The sequence below is a fragment of the Trichoderma asperellum genome, chromosome 4 (assembly GCF_020647865.1).
Source record: "Trichoderma asperellum chromosome 4, complete sequence".
In the NCBI taxonomy this organism is placed as follows: Eukaryota; Fungi; Ascomycota; class Sordariomycetes; order Hypocreales; family Hypocreaceae; genus Trichoderma; species Trichoderma asperellum.
In genome coordinates this window covers 1833657-1856113 of record NC_089418.1, presented here as the reverse complement: position 1 = coordinate 1856113, position 22457 = coordinate 1833657, and the positions used below count along the sequence as shown (strand labels likewise).

At 47.0% G+C, this 22457-nt stretch overlaps 8 protein-coding genes and 1 non-coding gene across 9 annotated transcripts; 3 read left to right on the top strand and 6 right to left on the bottom strand.

Moving 5' to 3' along the window:
- Positions 1 to 1034: 1034 nt before the first annotated feature.
- On the bottom strand, positions 1035 to 4039 carry TrAFT101_007029 (uncharacterized protein). Its single transcript, XM_024900695.2, has one exon. It carries the CDS (start codon positions 2610 to 2612, stop codon positions 1299 to 1301), a length of 1314 nt encoding a protein of 437 aa, XP_024758680.1. The 5' UTR covers positions 2613 to 4039; the 3' UTR covers positions 1035 to 1298.
- Positions 4040 to 4910: 871 nt separating this feature from the next.
- On the top strand, positions 4911 to 7005 carry TrAFT101_007028 (uncharacterized protein). The gene is made up of 2 exons (XM_024903426.2): positions 4911 to 5725; positions 5827 to 7005. The coding sequence occupies exons 1-2, from the start codon at positions 5466 to 5468 to the stop codon at positions 6395 to 6397; spliced, it is 831 nt and encodes a 276-aa protein (XP_024758678.1). The 5' UTR covers positions 4911 to 5465; the 3' UTR covers positions 6398 to 7005.
- TrAFT101_007027 (uncharacterized protein) lies at positions 6817 to 8947 on the bottom strand. The gene is made up of 3 exons (XM_024900705.2): positions 8477 to 8947; positions 8204 to 8404; positions 6817 to 8125 (listed from the first exon to the last, which is right to left on the bottom strand). Exons 1-3 carry the CDS (start codon positions 8636 to 8638, stop codon positions 7031 to 7033), a joined length of 1458 nt encoding a protein of 485 aa, XP_024758677.1. The 5' UTR covers positions 8639 to 8947; the 3' UTR covers positions 6817 to 7030.
- A 965-nt stretch (positions 8948 to 9912) lies between these two features.
- TrAFT101_007026 (uncharacterized protein) lies at positions 9913 to 12104 on the bottom strand. The gene is made up of 2 exons (XM_024908555.2): positions 11192 to 12104; positions 9913 to 11131 (listed from the first exon to the last, which is right to left on the bottom strand). Exons 1-2 carry the CDS (start codon positions 11986 to 11988, stop codon positions 10108 to 10110), a joined length of 1821 nt encoding a protein of 606 aa, XP_024758676.2. The 5' UTR covers positions 11989 to 12104; the 3' UTR covers positions 9913 to 10107.
- A 502-nt stretch (positions 12105 to 12606) lies between these two features.
- On the top strand, positions 12607 to 13653 carry TrAFT101_007025 (uncharacterized protein). The gene has a single exon (XM_024908554.2). The coding sequence runs from the start codon at positions 12672 to 12674 to the stop codon at positions 13515 to 13517; it is 846 nt and encodes a 281-aa protein (XP_024758675.2). The 5' UTR covers positions 12607 to 12671; the 3' UTR covers positions 13518 to 13653.
- Positions 13564 to 16512, bottom strand: TrAFT101_007024 (uncharacterized protein). The gene is made up of 2 exons (XM_024904216.2): positions 14707 to 16512; positions 13564 to 14632 (listed from the first exon to the last, which is right to left on the bottom strand). The coding sequence occupies exons 1-2, from the start codon at positions 16439 to 16441 to the stop codon at positions 13662 to 13664; spliced, it is 2706 nt and encodes a 901-aa protein (XP_024758674.1). The 5' UTR covers positions 16442 to 16512; the 3' UTR covers positions 13564 to 13661.
- Positions 16513 to 18313: 1801 nt separating this feature from the next.
- On the bottom strand, positions 18314 to 20294 carry TrAFT101_007023 (uncharacterized protein). The gene has a single exon (XM_024902033.2). It carries the CDS (start codon positions 20068 to 20070, stop codon positions 18649 to 18651), a length of 1422 nt encoding a protein of 473 aa, XP_024758673.1. The 5' UTR covers positions 20071 to 20294; the 3' UTR covers positions 18314 to 18648.
- Positions 20295 to 20476: 182 nt separating this feature from the next.
- On the top strand, positions 20477 to 20579 carry TrAFT101_007022. Its single transcript has one exon. It is a non-coding gene; the product is annotated as a tRNA-Ile (tRNA).
- A 401-nt stretch (positions 20580 to 20980) lies between these two features.
- Positions 20981 to 22373, bottom strand: TrAFT101_007021 (uncharacterized protein; the record flags this gene model as incomplete). The annotated part of the gene is made up of 3 exons (XM_066127939.1): positions 20981 to 21508; positions 21614 to 21664; positions 21729 to 22373. 3 exons carry the CDS (start codon positions 22371 to 22373, stop codon positions 20981 to 20983), a joined length of 1224 nt encoding a protein of 407 aa, XP_065984052.1.
- Positions 22374 to 22457: the final 84 nt, after the last annotated feature.

The window sequence follows — 22457 nt, the reverse complement described above, 5'->3', positions numbered from 1 at the left end:
TTAAGCTTTAAATTTAATTAAAATTAACTTTTAAAAAATAAATATTATTTTAAAAAACCTTCTTTAATAATAAATTATATATTTATTTATAGTAATATTAATGCCTGGCTTATAAATTATAAAAGATATAGCTTATATATATAAAGATTATTTATTAATATATTAAAATAACTTTAAAAAGTAATTATTATAAAGAAAAAGATTAAAAATTTAAAAGCACTAGAAAATTTATTTAAACTATTTAAATAATATTAAAGTAATAATAAAGTAATTTAAATAAAGGTTTTTTAACTTAAAGGTTTTTTAATAATTTTTAAGGTATATTTTTTTATAAATTTTTATATAAATTAAAATATTAATTTATATATATACCTTTTCTATAAAGATTAATATTTAAGTATTTTTAAATAAGTATTTTAATAATAATTTATATAGGCTAGGGATTAGCTTTTTATTTATATATTTAATTTATTTTTTAATTAAAAAAATAAATAAAAAAAGCTAAAATAGTAATAATAAAGAAAAGAATATTTATTAAATAATTAAATTATAAAAAAAAATTAAAATTAAGTTAAATTTAATGTAGATTATAGGTAGAGGTATTAGATTAGTTATTAAGTATGCCTTTTAGCTATCTTTAAGTTAAATCTGCTATTAGGTATTGTAAAACTAATGTATATATTAATTTATATAGCGCAAGGTTTATTATAACTAAGGTTATGATTAGGTACTGTGGAAAATGCAGGGGTTGTGGTGGGGCGGCTATATTAGAGGTGCCTTAAGACCTTTAATGAGATAGTCTAGTGCGCGATGACAAGAGCATAAGAGATTAAATGAGTTGATACTAGTAGCCGGATTGCCGACGGGGAAAGAGTTGAGAACCATCGACTTAAAACCCCCGACAGACGGGTCATATATGTTGTTCTCGTAAGCACCTCTAAATTAAGACTTGGGACGTCGCTGCTCCTTAGCACGACAGCACAGCTTAGCCGGCGACCAGTTTTGTGAGATGAACGGACATGTAAGGTATTCTTCCAGTCTCCACAGATGTTTTATGCAAAAGTTCATGGTATGTTCATTTCTATTAATGTAGCACGCTGTGCTAAGCTTGCTAAGCTGGATTTAAAAAAGAAAATTTGTTCTAGTAAGTCTCCCATGACAAAAAAAAACCATAAACACAGTCCCGTAAAATCTTTCTTCCTTTACATTGCCAAAAACTCCTCAATTCAATGCTTTCTGCGCCATGTTTCCCAACCCAAAAGTTCAACTGACTACAATAACTCGTGGATCCTTTCGTTTCATAGCATCAACCATGCCGACGCAACCAGAGTCGCAACGCTCGCCCAGCTTAAAAACAGCCCTCTCGCTCCTCGCATCAGTGACGCAGCATCGCTCGCCTGGACATGTCCACAGCACGTATTGTTATACGTAACGTTGTTCAGTCTCGCTGCAGCCTCGAACACAGATCCTGGCGGTGAGCCATAGTTGTAATAGTCCACATTCAGGACATTGGGCGCGCGTCCCCAATCAGCACGGCAGTTATTCGCAGCCAGACCCACGCTGCCATATCCCTCCGCAGAATTGGTCTCGTTGAGCAGCGACACAGCCGGCACCAGCAGCTCCAAGCTGAAGACGTTGAACTCGGCGTTGAGGTTGTGGTTCATAAGGTAGAGACGCTCCTGGGCCGCCGAGGTAGACAGGTCTGGCGGGCGCTGAACGGTGCAAGGGAATGCGCGGTCCACGGGGTCAAAGGGCGTCTCCCACATCTGCGAGAACTCATCCATGAGCCATGGGTAGGCCGTCTGGTTGGCCTTGTAGTCGAGGAACATGACAACGCGGCTGCCGTGGAGGATGAGATTCTCCAGCGTGGGCCAGTCCTCTATGCCCATGGGAAAGACAGTGGGCACATATGTGTACTTGAGGATGCCCGTCTCCTGGATATAGGGCACGTAGACAGATGGGTCCGAGTAGTTGCCGTTCTCCAGCAGAATCGTGACGACGTCGTAGGGATGGGCGTCCACCCACTCGTACACCTCGCTCAGCCATTCGTTGATGGGGCCGGCATCCAGCAGATCGCAGGTCGTGTGGCAGAAGTGCGGCACCGAGCTGTTGGCCGGGAACTGCATCTGCGCCTGCAGGAAGCGCACGCCATCGTCCAGCTGCGTCTTGACGGGCAGCTCCTGGTTGGAGCCCGAGTTGCCGGGCCGCACAAAGGGTGAGTTGTGGCAGCCAACCTGCGTGATGTTGCTGAACTTGCGTGTGCAGAACTCGACGTGGAGGTTGCAGGGCTGCGTGTTAGTGGGCTGCGGCACGCCGGTGGCCGTCGCCGTGAGGTTGGCGCCGTTGGTGAGCGAGCCGGTCGGGAAGCTGGCGCTGACAGTGCTGGAGGAGCTGGAGCCCGAGCCCGTGGGTTGGGAGTGCGCACCGGTGAGCGTGATCTTGTGGCTGTATGAGTGGTAGACGCCGGTAGGGACTGGATCGCCGCCGACTCGCTGCGTCTTGGTTCCCTGGTAGAAGGTGAGGCCGGTGGTGTCCGAATACGACACCTTTTGCGCCGTGATGGCCTGCACCAGCAGCGCCAGCGCGCCGAGAGCTGTGTACGGGACTCTCATTGAGGCCGATGTGGATTTCAATGTAGAAGATTAACGTTGATATCAAGGCCGGTGCTCGAGCCTCCCCCTAGGAAAAATATTCAACGTTCCCCCAGACAACCCGGCTCAGGAGGAGTAGTACCCAATTCTTTATCAACCCTAAAACTGTATTCCTAATAGCAGAGTTGAAAATAGAAACCCGGGGAAAAAAAGGCAATGCCCGATGACAAAACAAGGGAAACGTGGAATCACCGGCAGCAAGGCCGGATGCCGTGCCGAAGGAGCGTATTCCGCCACGGGGCGATGACAGCTTCTGCAGCTCGTAAAACGGCGATCGGGAGACAGCTCAGAAGCTCACCCACTTTTGGAAGAAACGCCTCTCGTAGTCGTCATCAACTGCGGGAAGAGAGAGAGCAGGTAAGTAAGGAAAGCTGAGAACAGCCCAAAGGCCAAGACGTCACTGCCACTCTCCACTTAAACAAGGGGGAAATTGCCCAATCGCTCTGTTATCTACCTCGTATCGATGAGGAACAGACAATGAAGACAAGGCTTAGATCTTTATCTCTCAAGTTCAAAAAAAAATAAAAAAATAAAAAAAAAAGCGTGCCAGACGGATAATGTGGAATAAAGTAACTAGGGGGGGGGGGGAAGCAGAGGAAAGGGGACCAAAAAAATGAAAAGGGTGGTGGAGATTTGCGGATGGGCCGTGAAACCAAGATATGATCTCCCCCAGTGTTTCCACTCCGCTCGTTTCTTGTTTCCTCTGCTGGCGTGTTTCGATCTCCGCGATTTTTGTTAGCGAGCTCTTTTCACCGTCCTATGAGAATAGTGAGAGAAAGGAGACCGCGCGTAAACAGGGAATAGCTATTAGCAGTAGTGGCAGATTTCCTATGTGGGATTTGGCTGATGCTTGTTTGAGATCTGCATATGGACCCTGGGAAGATCGCCCTGGAACAAATGATGTTATCAAAGCGGCGCATAGCCCATACTAATAATAATACGGTAATACCTAGCACTGTAACCGCAGCGGCAGCGGCAGCAGCGTTAACGCGTGCCACACCAATTGTCAGTCGATGCCGCGCCCTTTGCTTCCTGATGCCACGGCCCGGCGGCCAAAGCGACTGGCTCTCGACGCTCTCCTACACAGCGCCGTCTTATTACCAATTACAATGCGGGCGGCGTCTGCCCTCTTCCCTGGCGCTTCCTGTAACACCTGGAATGGGGCCCCGGCAGCAAGGCGCCGGCACCGCCCATGGGCCCCGTCTCTCCTTGGCACACAAGACCCATGTTCACATGTCTCAGCCCCTCCCCGCCCCAGCAGGTTTGTTGATGGTCCTGATGCCAAGGAAGGCGAAGCGAACGGCAGCCAGAGAACCAAGTTCAGCCAGTGAGAAAGGCATACAGCAGTACGGAGTATAGTCAAGGGAAACTGGCCAACCAACTCTGCGTTTGTCGCACAGGCGGCACCTCTTGTTTTTTTGCCCGCGCGTGGAGAGCGCTAAATGCCGATCTGCGCTGTCTCTCAGGTGGTTGGAAAGCATCTCAGTTGTTCATCTCGCCAGAGTCAAAGCGAAAAAAGGCGTGGGCCAGCCGTCTATCGTTTTGTGGGCATGAGCCTGCCTGATGATGGCCCGTCTCGTCACATGGGGGAGACCGTCTGTCAACCAGCTGCAGCCTCTTTTGCATCGTGTGCTGTGAGAGTTTCTGAGCGTTGATGCACGCAATACCACTCTGGGTCATTCGTCAATCCCGAGCTTCGGGCGCAGGTCATGAGGCGAAGTCGTCGGGCCACGTTCTCGCGGTTCGGCCAGGCACCTCTTTCGGCACTCTCGCTCCGATCTGCCGGGAGCTGTGCGGATACCAGCAGAGAGGGAGGCTAGCGCTAATGGACCTGCAAGCAGTAATAGATGGCGCTGGATGCTGCCCAATATTACAGTGGAGGTTACTGCATGCACTGCTGCTGCTACTAATACTGTAAGCCGTAGATATGTAATAGTGACACGACAGGCCAACGATGCTGCATGCTGCATGATATGATGTCTCTTGTCCAACAGGCTCATCATAAGCAAGTTTTATTCAACCATCCATTCACGCTCGCGAGTCAAGCCAAACAAGACATCTAAAATACATTCCCAGCACAAGGGGTAGTGGAGGGGCCTCCAGCTCCAGGCCCAATTAGCGGAACCTTGCGTGCTCCCAAATCGGCTCCCTGGCCGCGTCTCTGCTGCCGAATCTTCTCACCCAGTCGCCCAGGCCCAGCGCTAAGCCGAGCCGCTAGCAACAGCGCCTCGTGGTGGATCTGGCTGCAAGAGCGCTGAGAGGCCCTCAAGGGGGCCGTCTTCATGCCAGCGGATCCGATGGGCCGCGATGACGGACGGCGATTCTCTGCGTCGTCTCCCCCCTGGCGGGTTTGGCGCATTGTACCTGTGCTAGCAAAGCTGTGTGACGCAGTACATGCCCGCCTGTGGTAGCGCCCCTCGTACTCAGGTGGTTTACTTGGCACATGCAAGGATTTTGACGTGTGAGTGCATTGAATGTTTCGCTCAGCTCGAGCCATCTGATCTTCTCTTCCCTCTTCTCTTTTTGAGTGTGTGTGACTTTTCTTTCTTTTCGTCTACTATTCAATTCATTTCGTTTCGTATCTCGTTATTTTCTACCCATCTTTTTGTCTTTTTTTATTGTTTCTTTTCGTTTCTGCTTCTTTTATACAAAGTCTACCCCCCTACCCAAAACAAAACACGGGCGTTGTACGCCCCTCCCTTCTCCCCTTCCTCCCTTTCGTCCCATCTTCTTCTGCTTCTTCTTTATTCGCCATTTTCAATCTCCATCTTGCCGTTTATTTCGTCTTCATAAACATAAACAGAAAAAAAAGCAATGGCCGTGCGGACTGTTACGGCCACTATCGCCGGCATCAGCTACTTCATCACGATTCCATTCCTCATCCTCGTCCTCATCGGCAATACGCATATCAACCCCATCCTCGACGACATCTTCTTCTTCAAGCTCGACGTCTCCCACATCATCCCCATTTCCGTCGAAAACTCAAACCTGCTCAACTCTGTGGCACGGAGTCTCGGCCTTCATGACTTTTATCAAGTCGGTGTGTGGAGTTACTGTGAGGGATACAACGATGAGTATGTCACTTCTTCTTCTGCCTTAACCCCTCCCTCTTATGATTCATGAGATGTGAGAGAACACCAATAACGAGCTCGGAAGCTGACCTTGAACTGTACAGAGGCGTAACCTTCTGCTCTCCGCCAAAATCCTTCTTTTGGTTCAATCCCGTCGAAGTCCTCGTTGGCGAGCTCCTCGCCGGCGCCAAAATCGCTCTGCCCTCCGAAGTCGTCACCATCCTCACCCTCCTCCGCATCGGATCTCAGGTCATGTACGCCTTCTTCATGTCCGGCATCGTCCTCAACTTCGTCCTCCTGCTCGCCACCCCTCTCGTCCTCAGAACTCGATGGTTCAGCCTCTTCACCTCCCTCGTCGGCGGCGTAGCAGGCATAGTCCTCACGGTCGCCGCTATCATTGCCACCGTCATTAGTGTCGCTGCCAAGATTGCTCTCACGGCGCAGGATCAGCTCAACATTCAATGCGATATTGGTGCCAAGATGTTTGCATTCATGTGGATCGCCGCCTTGTCGACAGATTTTGCATTCCTGTTGCACGCAGCCATGGGATGTTGCTGCGCACCGGACAAGAGAAACAGCTCGAGAGTCGGATCCCCCTCCGCATCGACCATGCAGGAGAAGCACGACTCGTACGCATTGCCCAACTTTGTTCGTCGGAGAACTCGCATGTCATGAAGATAATCTAAAAGATATAAAGGGTGGAAAAGGCGTAACAACTTCTGATTTATTGCTTTGCTTTTTGTTTTAATCATAAAGATTCGGCTTGGGAGCGGGAAGGCGACAATCAAATACATAAAGGGACTCACGATCTGGCCTGCAGTGCCCACTGTTTTTGATGTTGAAATGCGTTCACTATACGGACTCATAGATACATTTATTTTATATATTCATGGTGTCACATATTGGCGGAGGATCCTAATTGGGCAAATGAGTGTCATGACAAGCGACATTGATAGGAAATCGCAGGATAGACGTACCAGATATACTCAAGCACTGGAGCTAGTCAAAACCCTGACTGGGAAATAAGAATTAGCTCGCGGTCCACATATACATCACTCAAAAAGCACACAGTCGAATATCAGCATCGTGTATCATAGGGGAGACGACGTGTCTTATAATGCTCTATTCATGTTATAACTCCCTCTTCTACAGCTTGATCCCCCGCCATTCGTAATGCCCGTTGGCTGACAACAGAAGTATTCATCGTTTCTCTCCTCAAGCTTCGTCGTCATGGTAATCGTCATCCCCATCGTAGTAGCCAACGGAGAACTCAAAAGGTTGACTCTCCAGGCCTGCTTTTTCTATGTTCTAGATATTGCCTAGCACACCTGTCATCAGGTCCTCATCTTCTATATTCGCATCGAAGCCGACTCCCGCATCTGCCATATCCTTCTCCATTCGCTTCTGTTCACGCACTACATGTCGTGCGTATTCCTTTGTAGAACTCAGACGCTCATTTGTCGCCCGATACTGCTTTGTTAGCGCCTCGATGCTGCCATGGCTACGGGCCACTTCGGCTGCAAATTCAGCCTCCGTCATCAAATCATGTTCTTCGTGAAACATCAGGTAGCTCTCCTCGGCCGTAGGTCCAACCTGGAGCTGGCCCTTGAGCATGCCAGATTCGATCATGTCACTGACCAGCGCGAGGACGTCATCATCGCTTTTTAATGTCTCGGCTGTATGAGCGCTCAAGGTCGTCTGTCGGATTTGAGAGATGGAAACTTGACGATATATCCGGCGAAGGTTAATAATCTGCCACTTCTGGTATGATGATATAACTTCTCTGATAAGAGCTAGATTCTGATCTTCTTCCCAGGTTGATTGTCCCTTGAAAGCTTCTTCTTTTAGCGCTGACGCATTCTCCGTGGTGAATAATGAGGCCACATTAGTATAAGGCTCGCTTAACCCGTTGAATGTAACCTTTGTTGCACTAGTAATGTAGTGAGGGAAGCTGGGGGGCCGTCCATCTTTGAGCAGCCCTACCAGTATCCATTTTTTGTAGCTCTCCGACATAATTTTGCTAACACCTTTATCCTTAGTCGGGTGCCCAATTACTTTCTCCAATGCTGTCTGTGATTTGCGCCAATCTCTCCTTGACAGATATGCCATGGCCTGGATAAAGTGATATTCGAGTATAGAGGTGCTCTTGATGGCATCTGTAAGACCGGTCAAGGACATGTAGGCATAGGGCTCGAGCTCTGCATCGCATAATCTCTTTGTTTCTTCGAAACGTGTGTTTCGTGGATAGAAAAGAATGTCGGCATCGAAGACTTTGAGAGCAGGCTCAATGCAGTTTGCATCGTACGCCAATTTCGCCATGATTAGATGTGTCGACGTAAACGTAGATCCGCTCGGATCGATTCGAAGGATTGCGTTTGAGAGTAGCTCTACTGCAACCGTGGGCTGTCACATGTGGTGCGTCATGGTTAGTAGTTGACGTATTAATGGGAAGATATCTTATTGGCGGGGAGGATCTCATACCGAAAACAAGCCGCCGAGGTCTTCCAGCAGGGCTCGAAATAGAGACCCGACATATCGAATCTGGATTGGATCGAACTTTAATAAAAATTGGAGAGTGCTGTCTAGTAATATTTGGCGGGGAACGGATGGTGGAATAGAGCCGTGAAGAAGAACATCGATGATCGCGAGGTATCCGATAGAGTTGGTAGCGGGGTCGACTAGCTGCACCGTTTGTCAGTATAAAGGGCCAACGGTAGGAGGTAGCCAACAAATAAGAAGAAGAAATGCAAATACCTGGAGAGACTCGATGGGATCACGCTGAATTGCGGTTCGTACGCCAGCAGGTAGCCTTGTTACGGCTGCGGCATAGGTTTTGGCGGCGGCATCGTAAGCCTTGGAAGTCGAGCTTGTGATGACCGAAGAGAAGTCGTAGAAGATGACTTTAGCCTCGTCCATCGTCGGTCGGCTTCACAGATCTGGTGGAGGTACAGTAGAAGGAAGGATGCAGAAGGAGAGGTTTAGAATAGATGAGGGCATGCAGGCCACAGAAGATGTACAGGCCGTTGTGAGCTTGGTCTGGCTATTTGCCGATCGTCATGCTCAGAGGAGACCGCCTAGTTCTTCAGCAGGGTTGATGTCGTGCTCCGTCGAGATCTTGTCGAGTATTGTGCTACTCAGGGGGGCTTAATTTGTATGAAGCTCAAGATGAGTCCCAGAAGCAGTTGCAAGAGCAGGCAAGGAAGATGCTGAACGTTGAATGTTGAATGTCGTCGTTCAAGCTTCACGAAGCTGCCGCGCGATAGTGGGGGAGGATTGATAGGGCGCTAAGCCCAGAGTTTAGCCGTAGCCTTAGCGCAATGGGGCCTCGCTTCCCCACTACAAGTTATCGCGGGGCTGCTTTTTAGACCACCGAGTCTCCAGAGGGCCTGAAGCTCGAGTTGGCTGAGGGTATTGGTTTCAAGAATTATGTATGACTGGAGGAGGGCCGAATCAAAGTGATTCTTTATATGATTTTACACTTCTCTGTCTATTGACTCTGTGATGAGCCTATAGACCTGGCTGTGCCTCAACTGGGTTGCTGATCTACAAGTTGCGGCTGCCTGGCCTCCTTGTAAAATCCCAGGATTGCTAGTATTAGATGGAGAGACAACATACGTTCTCTCTCCCTCGTTAAATGACCCCGAGCTTTGTGACGGCCTCACTCCTTCGGGAACAAGGGGTCAGAAACTGGATCAAATAGTTCCCTGGCGTGTGTCGTCTTTGCAGCCAGCGGCAAAGAGAAGCAGCTTGTGATACATTTGAGTGTTTGGTTCTAGGTTGAGCTTACAGTGCAATCCCTTGTTCCTGGCAAAATGCGTCGGATCTTTCTAACAGCAAATTATTCGATTAACACAAATGTCGTAAAGGTCGTGAACTCTGACAGCTGGCTATATATTGACATTTCAGAGAGTTGGAAGTGTATTGTTGTCCTGATACCGATGAGTATTGATACGTTAGCAATTGTTATTTTACTCCAAGCGCTAAGGGCTAGCGATAAATATATGGAAAAGCTTGATAGGCATAAGAAGGAAAAGGGGGTTCTTAGAGAAATATAATGTACGTATTTACTATTCAGGTAATTTATGAATAACAGGGGAACGCACTTGGAAACTGCTCTAACTAACACCAAATATAAAAATAGAAATTTAGTTATTTAACTGCCATAAAATTATAAAGTAAGAAGAATTCAGGGGAATATTTGACCTAAAGGCTAACTTAAAAAACATGAGAAGGCGGTATCTGAGCATTATATGCAAGATGAAACATATTCCATTCATATATTAAGAAGCCTTAGCTATACGATTTTATGGTGGTCATTTCCAGAACCGCGATATTTCGCGTATTCACAATTATTGGTGGTTTTCGTGAAAACACCCAATGCAAATTTATATATTAAATATTTCCCTTCCAATATGCGGCCCATACTCTTTCCTTAGAATTCGGACGAAGCGATGTGCAACAAAGTATCTTTCGCTGCCAGGCTGCCCATCGCCTCCGTAAACTCCATCGTCATCACCCAAAAGCTCCCATGGACAAAGAAATTTGGATGATGACGAAGAATTTTGTTTTGCCATTTCCCTTAAAATTTTTACCATTCCTTCGCGCTGTTGAACTGCTTCTTGCACACTCTTGCTGTCACATAGAGGAAATTGCCTGGTAAATTCAATTGCTAATGCCGCAATTCCTGCAGCTTTGGGGCACGCAAAGGAGCTCCCATCCATAGCTTCACCTGAAACAGGACTAATGATACCTAGACCTGGGGCCGAGAATCTCTCGATGCGCCCTTGGCTTATATCCTCAATGGCAAAGCCCGCCAGCTGCCCAGTGTCTTCTGCGGCGTCCACACAAATTACTTCTGGCGCGCGGCCTGGATAGAGAATGCTATTTGTTTCGGCGAACCCGTAGTTTGTTGTGGAAGCAAACATGAGGACTCTATGTTGTTTGGCAAAAGAAAGAGCGTCGCTAATGCGCTTATTGACGTGCGTCCAGCCGAAAGACATGGTGATAATATCCACTCCCCACCCCTTTGGGTCAGCTGCGAATTCAATTGCCTTTGCTGCAGCTTCGACATCAACAGTAGATTCACCAGCTGCGTTTAGCTTGGTAACTCTCCCGATATAGACATGTGATGTTGGACATGCTTTGAGCACCAATTCAGCAACTGTCGTGCCGTGGTCGGTGTCGGCAGCATTCTGTTGCCCGCCAGCAAAGTTCTCTCTGGCTTTAACTCGCATTCTGAATGGTCTTAGATGTTGTGGGGAAATATCAGAATCGAGGATTGCGATTTTAACAGGCTCGTACGCCGGGCCCTCGATGCTGTTTGTGCCGAAGAATCGTTCGTCTTTGCCATACATGAACTTATGCGTCCTATTCTCTAGATATGTTTGCCAAAGACCCGCCTGGCTCTGCCTATATTGATGTTAAATATTTCTCAACCTATATCTTCTAGTAGCATATCGTGGAGCATACGGTTTAGATCCAAAAGATGGATCATAGTTCTGTCCTAATAATGGGGCAATCGATGTATTTTCTTGAGCCGCACTGCCGGCTTGGATTGTTGTGGATCTAGGTTGTGGACTCTCTCGAGGCGGTAAAGAGCGTTCATTTATTGTCCTTTCGGATAATTCGATCTTTTTAATAGGATCAGATGTATAATCTAAGTGACTGTGTCTTAGTCGCGATAGTTGTCCTGGTCCAGGTTTTATCCTGTTTTGGCTGTTATATGCCGGAGCTGGATCTGGTCTAACCACGGGCCCTGGATTTGGTTTTGGCGCCCAGCTTCTTGGAATTTCATCTATGCGTGAGAAAGCCGAGTTATTCTGCGAGAGATATGGGTTTGCTATTGGTGTACAACTCCTTGGTATTTCATCACTGCGTAAGAAAGTTGTGCTATACTGTGAGCTAATCGGAAAAATATCCGGGCTAGAATTGATTGCTGTCGGCGAGTTTGCATGGCCGCCCCATCTCCCATTTATGAGAGAGTACAAACGTTGGCGGTTCCCTTCATCTAACTCGCTTTCCGTATCAGATTCCAGTATCTCGTGGATATGTTCATCCACTGATGTAGCCAATTCAAGCTTTCCGCTATCAAGTAAAATTTCGGCAAAGCTATTCATCAAATTCAACTCATCCGCTGTCTCAAGCTGGTGTTTCACCGAAGGATAGAGAGCTTGCCAGTTATCAATCAGGCGATCAATATCGCCATCAAATTCCTCAATAGATGCATAGAGCTGGTTTATGTTGTCGGAGGAGCCAGTATTATACATCAGAGCAATAGTTACCTATGCTGTGGCTGTATACGAAGGCTTGGAGGTAAGGCTGACTTCCAAGTGTATAGTCAGGAAGTTTAACAAATGTTCAAGTTTTTAGATTATTTCATAGCATTCCTAGCATTACCAGTTACCTGAGAAGATGCGCGATTATTCCCCCATGTGTGTGTGACCGTACGCAATAGAAGACGGTGTGGCTTGGAAGGCGGCCAATAGATCCTGTATTAAAAGGCAACATCACACCGAAAAAGAATCGCCATGCATGGGTGCCCCTGGAGATCTGGCACGTGGACTAATACTATTGGATATTGATAGTAAAAACAAGGCTGTATGACGGACTATTTCATGGTGTGAATGTATCAATTTCCCCAAACTACTTGTTTAGATCCCCCTCACGTTCTTAGGCCCAGCATTACCAACTATGCGAGTTTCCACCTGATCGACAGCCTCACATTCTCGAGATTGCGCTGTTGCCTGGTATCGCCGTGTGAAACAAACGTGGGGGCCATTTGATTGAGAGCGCGTGGCCGCCCACCATAGTAGCATCAAGCTTGATTTGCCTTATAGAAGTCTTTGAACAACAAATTAGAAGGGCAATCCAAAACATTTTTCAAGTGTGCGTATAATTAAATCAGTTGCTACTATTATTGTTTATATATTGGCGTAGCTTTGTTCTCACTATGGCTTTACCTTCGGCCCGGGTCAAGTCATACTTTCTTTCACCTATAACGACGATTCCTCCGGAAGGGCCAATAAGGCTCGGAAGCATAGTTGAGGATCCGAGCTTTGTTCAGGAGCCTATTAACAATCCACCAGTCCCACCAGGTTCTGCCGGTGAAAATGTATACTTGCACAATGCTGCCCAGAGCACTGTCGCTTTGAAAGCTTCTAAAAGCTTTGCTCTCGGTCTCTTTGTAAAGTTTCAGCAATTCCTTCAAGGGAAAATCGGCGAAAAAAACTCATCCGCCGTCGAAGAGATGTGGTCTTTTAATAATTTACAGACACAATGGTTTATACCGAGCGATGAATATATAAAGCAAAGTCTGCAGCAAATGGAGGTGCAAAATTTCATCGCCCAAAACTACTCCTGGCTAAGGCGCACCAAGCTCTATATGGTGACCGGTATTATGATTGCAGAAGGCGCTTCCTCAACTATCAAAGCTGCAGAACAAAACGAACTTCATCTTAGCCTAGGTGTCGATACCCCGTTGCCGCAAGTCCCCGTTACGGTACTTCCTCAGTTGGGCCTTGAGGGCGCATCAGGCGTAGCAAAGTCACAAGGAAAGTCAGATACGGTTGTCTTTGCATTCCAACTTCGGAGAATCAAGATTTCACCAGCTGGCGATGTTGCACACGCGCAGTATACTGATGGTGCTTTATTGTCAGTTCATAAAGATACCGGCTCAGACAAAAGAAGTTACCAAATTGTCATGGATGGAATCGACGACAGTGATGTTGATCCTGCCGAGTTTGGATTGGAAGGTTCGTCGCTTGATGTAGACGATGCTACGGAAGAGAGAAGCTGAGTCGACAATTGGGAACGAAGCCTAAGAAGATAGCCATCATCTCATAAATTTAAATAGGGATATATATGTATGCTATAAATGAAAGCTTAAATACTATATTTCGATTACATTATGAGCCTGAACATTAAAAAGGTCAATCTCTACCTAGCATATTTGGAAATCTATTCTCATCTCATCCACCACTTCGCTGCTGATCATCGCTTCGCCGTCCATAACACCATGCACATACGCTTCTCCAACCAGCTTATACAGCCCCAGGTCTTCTATAGGTCTCAAGATTACAGGAACCGTACAACCGAAAAGAATGCACACCAAATCTCCTTCTTCGGCTTCTTTAGGTGCCAGTCCAAAGAGACTTTTTGGCCCTGATGCTGACCCAGAGCGAATATCTTTGCAGAAAATGATCATTGCCTGTTTGGTCTCTGGTGTAAGAACTTGGACATCCGATAAATGGCTTACATCAGCCTCGGCTTCAAACAATCTTCTGTTCCAAACTACTGTCTCAACACGGTGAAAGTATTCTGTTGTCATCTCCGAAATTTTGCGGTTCGGCGGCGTGACAGAGTGGATATTGCCCTCGTTGTCAGATACACGAGGGTCAACCAGTCCATGCAAGCATGCCCGTTGATACCATGATGGCGGCTTTCCACCTCCAGCAGCGCGGTCAGCTACCAAAAGTCGCCAGAGCGTATCTGGGACTTTGTTCTTTTTCTCTTCAGCTCTCCAGCCTAGCCGAGTAACCCACTCGCCAGGGATGATGCCGCCTCGCATAACATCTGATTGATATTTTATTTTCCCAAGCACAAGTCCACCGACTTTGATCACGCCGCTGAGTTGATACTTTCTCTCGACGTCCGATGGAACAAGTCGGATAGAATTTCGGCGAGACTTCATATTTCCAGAGACGCTGTTTCGACTGGATCTTGGGATTTCAGGTCTTATAGCCGGACTTATGCCAGTTGTTTCTCCAGATGGGTCGCTGAGTGTAACGGCAGGTGTTGAACCGATTCTATTGGTTTCTTGAGACAAAGGGGATTCTACTACTGTTGGAGATGGCGGAGTTGACAGGCCATTTGTCACGCTTATTTGTAGTTTGGGAAACCGGTCAATCCATGCTAGGATGACAATACTTAGTGTTAGATCAGCAGTTCTAATACAGATAAAGGGATAACTTGTAATTGATACTTACTTGAGCGGTTCTCCACTGGAGATAGTACCGTGGTGGGGTGGGGTGAAGAAAGAGGTTGTAAAGAAAATTGCGCGCGAAGGCTATGAGCTCTATTCCTGTTCATACTCTTTCTTAGAGACGGGCCGTCGGTGGATAAAAGAAATGGATCTAAAGCCATAGAAAATTCAGCCGAGTAGGATCCGCAAGCCCTGTATCGCTTCCGTCGGTCATGAGGAAGATAGGCGACAAAATTTTGGCCGTTCTGTCGCCCTTTCGAGGAATCAGGCCCACCAAAGGGCGCTTTGTATATGTTCGAGATCCAAGAAGGCATGGGTACTTTCTCCGAGAACTTGTCATCAGTGACATTAGGTGCCCAGTGCCGGCAGATGATATCAAGACTTTTCGATTTATATATTGAACGAGTAACAAATGCAATGAAAACGTCTCGTGTACTAATTGTATAATTTGGAAGCAACGCAATTTTTCTTTTTAATTCCCGTAAATCATCCTTGCTTAATGGTACATCGTGATCGTTTCTCCAATTACTCTCGAGTTGCTCAGAATGTATTTCGGCCCAGGGCTCATCTTCGCTAGGGGGGTCATTGGCCAACGATAGAACTGAGTAAATAGTATCCCGAGGCGATGTCGCTTGAAAACCAAGAAGGGTTGAGACCAAAGTTTCGAGATCTAAAAGTTTGGCTAACACGTCTCCCGTGAAGGACTTGTGGCAAATATTGTCGAGACATTGAATGAGAATCGAAGCGCTTGTTGTCTCAACATCTTCAAATATTTCCTCGTCAAATTTAGCTCTCAAAACATGAATCTTTTCTAGCAAAAGCGATACGGCATCGGCAAAATCGTCCCAATGGACAACTTGGTTGGCGCAATGTAACGATGCGCTCTTCGAAAGAGCGACTTCTTGGATGATCCATCGGCGACTAAACCAAGCGGCCTTCATGATCTCAATAAGTTGAATCCAATTTTCCTTTGTGTCAGAGCTTTGGACTTTGGTATCGAATTTTTTGAAGTTCATGATGTCTCGAACGAGGCTAAAGGCACCTTCGGCATGCTCGAGGCCGTCGCCCAACCAGATGCAGACATGAGATGCATAGTTGTAGATTTGGGCCATCATGGCCAATTGCTGTTCTTTTTCTCTATGACCCGAGTCCGATTGGTCAATGCATATTGCGTCTACCCAGATATTGACATGGCTATCAGTCATTTTCCGCAGCCTCATAAGTGCTCGATACAGATTATTTCGGATGCTGAAAGGGGCCCCTCCGACGGATTTAACGACCGCAGTTTGAACCACCGTTTTCATATTTACTGTCTGAGGTAGCTCTGCGTCTAGGTCGCGGATCATTATTTTGTCTAAGGGCTTCTCTTTGGGGTTTCCCCACGTGTAAGACAGAGCCTCATATCCGCCACGAACATCTTCTAATTTGCGTTTGAAAAGGGTAGCTCTCAAAGGATCTTCGTCTTTCCCTGGGTGTATGCTTAAGATTCGAATTTCCCCCTTTTCAAGCTTACTGTAGCGGAATTGCGACCCTATTTGCAGCTTTTTTTTATTGGGCGAAACAGCGCCCATTGCTTTATGCCATAAAGCACGAACATGATAGTGCGCATCCTGTCGCTGTACGCGCACAGTTGGCAATGGCAAGCTTTCATTTTTGAGATTCCACTCTAATGTACCTTGCCTGTAAGTCGCAGCTAGTAGATCGTCTCCTTGCAGCGTACCATTCAGTACCTGCGCCATAATGGTAGTCGATAACTATCGCGGTTGTGGGCATAAAATTGAGTTCCACTGACTGTAAAACTAAACATTGGAGTAAAAAGTGTTCCAACAAGATAGAGAGATTTGGGAGATAAAACGAATCTTAGGTCCTACTTATTTATACACGGGTTTACCCGAAACAAAATGAACATCCCTGCATACTAGACCTATGCTGCAAGCACATGTTCTATTGGAATGTCAAGGATATGCGGAGGATGCGCGGTTGGGGGCCATATCCTGTGATACCCAAGCTGAAGTTGGTGTGGAGGGGTGTGCACTTACTAGCTGCGGCTGAAAAGGCGTTGTACGTGGGCAAACAGGTCGGACATACTTGTTTTGTCTGGTCTGGGTTGCAATCTATCGTTACCCTGGAAGTAGTGTCGCTAGAACAGATAATGTATAGTCTCCCTCTCTTCCACAGCATACTGTTTTGGCGGACAGACTACCTGTTTTCATAGATCAAAATTGAGTACCAGTGACTAATATCGATAGTATTTTGGGAAAGAAGGCCGAAGTTATCAGCAAAATGACTTCAAGGCTTTTTATTCTGTTGAATTCGGATAGGCTTAGGGTGACAATAAATAGCCACCTAGTGTTATGATGTATTTCCTACAAAACATCAACATACAATTCTCACCTACAATAATATTTGTTTTATCAATACCACATCACTTGAGAGCTGCTATTGTCTTACTTTCTTCTCTGTGAAGCTCAGGCAGATGTACTGACGTCGGGCACGTGAAAGACCAATTTTCAGATTCTGAATCCTCTGTAACTACCTCAATTGTGTGTTCAACTAAACTTCGCCATTCATTTGGGCCTGAGTAACCTGGTCTCTAATAGACATATCATCGGTTGATGATGGCTTAGACTTGGTAAAGGTGCCGCAGCTGGGTAGCCAATTTTTGCAAGGATTTGGCGAAGTGCGAGTGTCTACGCTCTCGTCAGATACTCAGGCGAATATAGAAAGGTCTGTCGAAGCTTTCAGAATCTTCTTTTGCAGTCTCAAAATGCTTTTTCTTTTCTCCGTAGAGAAGAGGCATGTTGACGTCAAAAATACCGAGAAGTGAGTAGGCTCTATCTTCAGTATGGGTGGTTTGCCAAGATGACGCCCACGACGTCTTCTTCAAGACCAGAACGCTTTCTAATGACGTTTCTCCTATCAGAATATTATCATTGATTGATGTTATACGCGGCAGTTCTCCTTCGATATCACGTTTAGAGAAAATGAAACTCCAATCCTGATCATAGAATTACACAACGGATACGATCAGCTCTTGCAGTGTCCAGCCTCTCGTACACCAGCGACCCCACATGAACATCGGATTGATCGCCTCACTTAGCTCAGCGCCGCTTGCCTTATCAATACAACAAGTGCTAACCTAAGCCCTAGTATATCCTTGTCGCAAGGCAATAGCACGTATCTCGCGGGTTTTAGCAAATCCCTTTTCCTCTCAGCGGCTTGTCCGCCAGCAATACTTTTCTCTTGGAACGTCAATTCTACATCTTCCCAGGTGCGAGATAGGGTTACATAGGGCGGAGATTTACCTTCCTTTAAATTCCGCAAGCTCATGCGTTCTGCAATCAACCAATCTCATGGTCCGTCTTTTCCTTTACAAATTTATCTACTCTAACACGTAAATAGGCACTCTGAATTTGAGATGTTCTTCTGAAGAATTACTCCCTCTAGATTAAGAACAAATGCTTGGGTGAACGATGTGAGAGGTTTCCAGAGGCTTAGAAGGTGTCAGACTCGAATAAAGAACTCTAATTACTGTATTATTGCTTCCGAAAACAATGCGGCTAAGGGATGCTATGTTTAGCAGTTATAATCCTTCACAGAAGAATAAGCTCGTCCGAAATTAGCCTCATGCACCGCTGCCTGCTCAAAGCTTTCAATACGTAGTTTTTCAAGAAAACACTATAGATGAGTGATAAACACTCACTAGATGACTATTAATTACCCAAAAAGCTAAATTTAGCACATTACATATAACTCACTGACTGCGAAAGAAGATGGCTAAGCTTGTTGTACAACCATTGTGGCGTTAATACAAGGTCCAGCCTTGCAGGCCCTTACATACTTCTTTCATCCTCCCAGAATAGGAGTGAAGTTTGTTCACGGGTCGGAATACGCCGAAGCCAATAGCTCTAGGCCCCAAATAAGGGGATGTAAAGCTGGCGGCGTATCACCAGGTGGGCGGGATGAGGTAGTCCTTCCACCGCTCTGTGTCAGCCTCCTTAAAAGTGTCAATGGTGCCCTTTATTCCTTGTGGACCAACCGACCAGACACCTTCTTCAACAAGCTTGCACCAACAGTCAAACAAACGTTCCAGCCGTTGAGCCCGGTAGTAGTCGCCGCCAAAAGGTTTGTATCCGTGCTGAAAAAGCTCTGTGCCGTTATTCCTTTCGATAGTTGATCCATCGCTTTTCCGCGCGCCTAGACTAGCATCCCAGTCACCCCTGAAGCCATACGGAAGTAATAGCCGAAATCCTTCCTCGGCATAGTCGTAGTTATTCCTATCAACTGGTTCGCTGTACACACCGGCAACGACCCGGGACGGCACTGAGTCATCAATGCCGATAGAAAACGGATATGACGATCCCGTCAAATCAACCTCTTCACCGCTAGCGGCGGGGAAGATACAAACAGAAGGTATGGTGTGACAGCCACGAGATAATTTCGTGAAGGGTTGCACCGCGGCGAAAGCAGACGTGTCTGCGGGGGGGAGAGTAAGGCCGGGAGCAATGAAATCAAACAGAGGCCGACGAGCAGCGGTGAGAAAGGAGCGTGAAAAGCAATTTTGCGGCACTGAGGCTTCATCTAGGACGGCGGGTGCGAGCAGAGGCCCCAGATCTACCGCTGAAGGAGGCTGCGATGGCATCCGCGCCTCAATGGCCTCGCACAGGCGGTTCCACGCGCGGATGCAAGACGCAACTTGGGCTTCACTGTAAGGTCGCCACTCCCAGGGGCCGATCTTCTCACTGCCAAACAGGGCCGGCTCGTCCCTGGGTGACGCTGTAACCTTGCCAAGGCGAATCAGGTCAATCCAGTTGGACAGCACAGTCTCGAGTGGGTGCCAAAGCTCTCTGTGCTCCTCCAAGGGCAACGCAAAGCCGTGGTCATCCATATGCATGAATACCGCGGCACGGTGGTAGCGTTGGTGATAGAGCACGCCGCCGCCAGATTCACCGCCCTGACCAATGTTGGGGAAGTACAAGCACACCAGGCTGTCTGCTGGCTGGTCGAACATGTCAGCCAGCCATTCATCGAAAAGAAATTCTGGGTCGGAGAGCGCGTTGGCCCAAAAGAAGAATGGCGGCCGCTCAGGGCCAGCAGGAGGCAGCTTGGCGCTGTCAAGGAAAGTCGCCAGCGACATGTTGAGCCGCGGACGAAGCTGCTCAGCTGCGGCACCGTGAACGGTGAAGAAGGTATTGGTGTTATTACGCAGACTAGATGATGGATGGCCCTCAGCCAGCCAGGCGTAATGTAGCAGGTAATTGTGCAGAGCAGCACATCGTTCATGGTCCATGCCTGGTATATCATCGCGAGCTGGATTATCTGCCGTGACAAGCAGGTTGCTCACATCTGGGAGCTGTGAAAGGTCCATGATTGTTGAGCGACTTGAGAATAGAAGAACGCTCTATACTCTTCTAAAAAGATCCTTCATGAAATTGGCGGATATTGCTAGATTCTTGGCTTTTTATATAACTGCCCCTGAACGATAGACACCACTTGGACGCCTTTGGCCACTAGGACTGCATAACGGAAATAGGACAAAGTATTGCTTGTTTCACCATTAAAGGCTAATTTCAATTCTTCTTCAGATAGCAATAAGGCCGCATTAATTGTTCATCAAGACAATTTTGGCTCTTCAAGCCCTATCTTGTTGCACAGGAGAGGTAGTCCAGTTAGGCAGCCGTACGCCGGCTTAGTCAGCAAGCATCTAGTGGATACGTCTTCAAGCTGAGGCTTGATATCCCCGTTTTCGGGGCGTTTGCCATTACAATTAGATAGCTTGTATAGCTCAGTTGGTTAGAGCTTCGTACTAATATTTCGGGTTCAATGACTCCAATGTTGGTAATGCGGAGGTCGCAGGTTCAAGCCCTGCTATGAGCATTCAAATTTTCTTTTTGCACGCATTTACTATTATTATATGTCTAGTGTTTTTTTGGTCCTTCTTAGCCCCTTTTGTCTATCATAAAGTCCCTATCTAGCACGTATATACTCTCTTCCATTGGAACATAAAGGTTCATAATATGATACACTAGATAATTCTAGTCACCAAAAAAAGAGCATAATCTAGTGTATAGTCTTTCTTCCCATCTACATAGCTACCGTGATATTCCTCAAATTCGCCTAATTACCTGATAAATCCTTTTTTCTAATACCGAAGTTGCTCTATTAACCTTTTCTTATCTTCCCATCTCCTTTATAACACCCTATGATTCTCCAAGGCAAAGATTGATGTGGCTTCACGGCCCTATGTCTGACTTCCAGGGACCTTTCCCCATGGGCCATTAAATGATGTCGGCCCCTTCGGACGGGCGATAGGGCCCCATGAAAACGGAACTGGGCGACTGTCTGTCATTTGACATGGGCGGAGGGCATCTGAAGAGTCTATAGATCAGTACCATGCCAAAATATCGTAACCCAGACTCACCATTGAACATACGGAGCTTATTGTTATCTTGAGACATTGCCGCCAAAGGATCTACCGGTCCTGGGATCCTACCCAATGCAACACTCTGCCAAGCAAATTCCGAGCTTCGAGACGACGAAGTCGTAGGTGAGGCTTCGGAACTAGAACTAGAACTCTCCAAGGCTGTTCTCATAGCCGACTCCTCTTGCTGCTTCTTGAACCAAGCAGGCAGACCCTGAAAAAGTCCAAGGGCTCTCTGGGATTCTTCATCCAGGGGCATCTCGTGCTTGAATTTGCATCCCGTCTGGGTGAATGCACATCTGCCCTCATGGATCCACATATCACAGTAAACCTTGTTCCTCTTGTGCATATTAGGGCCTGTGGCAACGATGCGGTCGATTTGGTTCTGAAAGAATGATCTCCGTGAGCCTCACAAAATGACAAATCGGTCAAAATAGATAGGTGATGTTGAAGAAGGAAGAGGATGAGTCAGGGCTTGATTAAGACATACCTGGACGACATCTGATGACCGTCGAGGCGTGTAGTGTGGAGATGTCTGAGCCTAAGAGCCTCAGCTTCATCTTCTGTTTGGGGAAAGAAGTCTAGCAAAGTAGAAATTCGCTCACCTTGACTGTTACTGCAAGATTTATATCTGCCGTTCCACTTGGCCTGGCACCTCGTGGCAAAGGCAAAACGATCATTCCTCGCTGCTCAGGCTCTCTCGGCGGGATCTCATTTAAAGATGGCAGCACGTCGGCTGGTATGAGCCTGGTTACCTGTCCATCGCCACGATTTAGGTAATACGCATACCCATCGTTCACGCTGCTGGGCCAAGAGACGGGGCCGGCTCCAGTCGCAATGCCTCTTTCTTCGCCGTGTCCCATTGCCGCCTGAGCCAAGTTTGTGCCTAGCTGAGCCTGAGGAAGGACTCGTGTGAAGCTTCTTCCGTCTTGGCCAATAGTGCGCCAGTTGCTCGAGGCGAGGCCTCGAGATGCAGTTGCAGCTGTGGTGCCCGGCGTTGTGTGATTCATCTGATGCTGGATAGGATACATCATTTGCTGCTGTCTGATAGCATCTCTGTCATCTTGGCCAGGAATCTGGAAGATATAGCTACTAAAAGCCGGGTGGGTGCAGTCAAATCCAAGATGTCTTTCCGAAGCAGACTCAGCAGAGCACTGCCGGAGATGAGATGTAAAAGCCGATGTCTCAGAGGGCCATGGTACGCGGGATATGCTTCCTTGTCTCGAAATGAGTCCATTGGAGCGATCCATGGCTATAGAAAATAGCAATTGGAAAGAAGTGATAACAGCGGTATAACACAAAAACGAGGTCTGTGGAGGTGACTAACAAGAGGG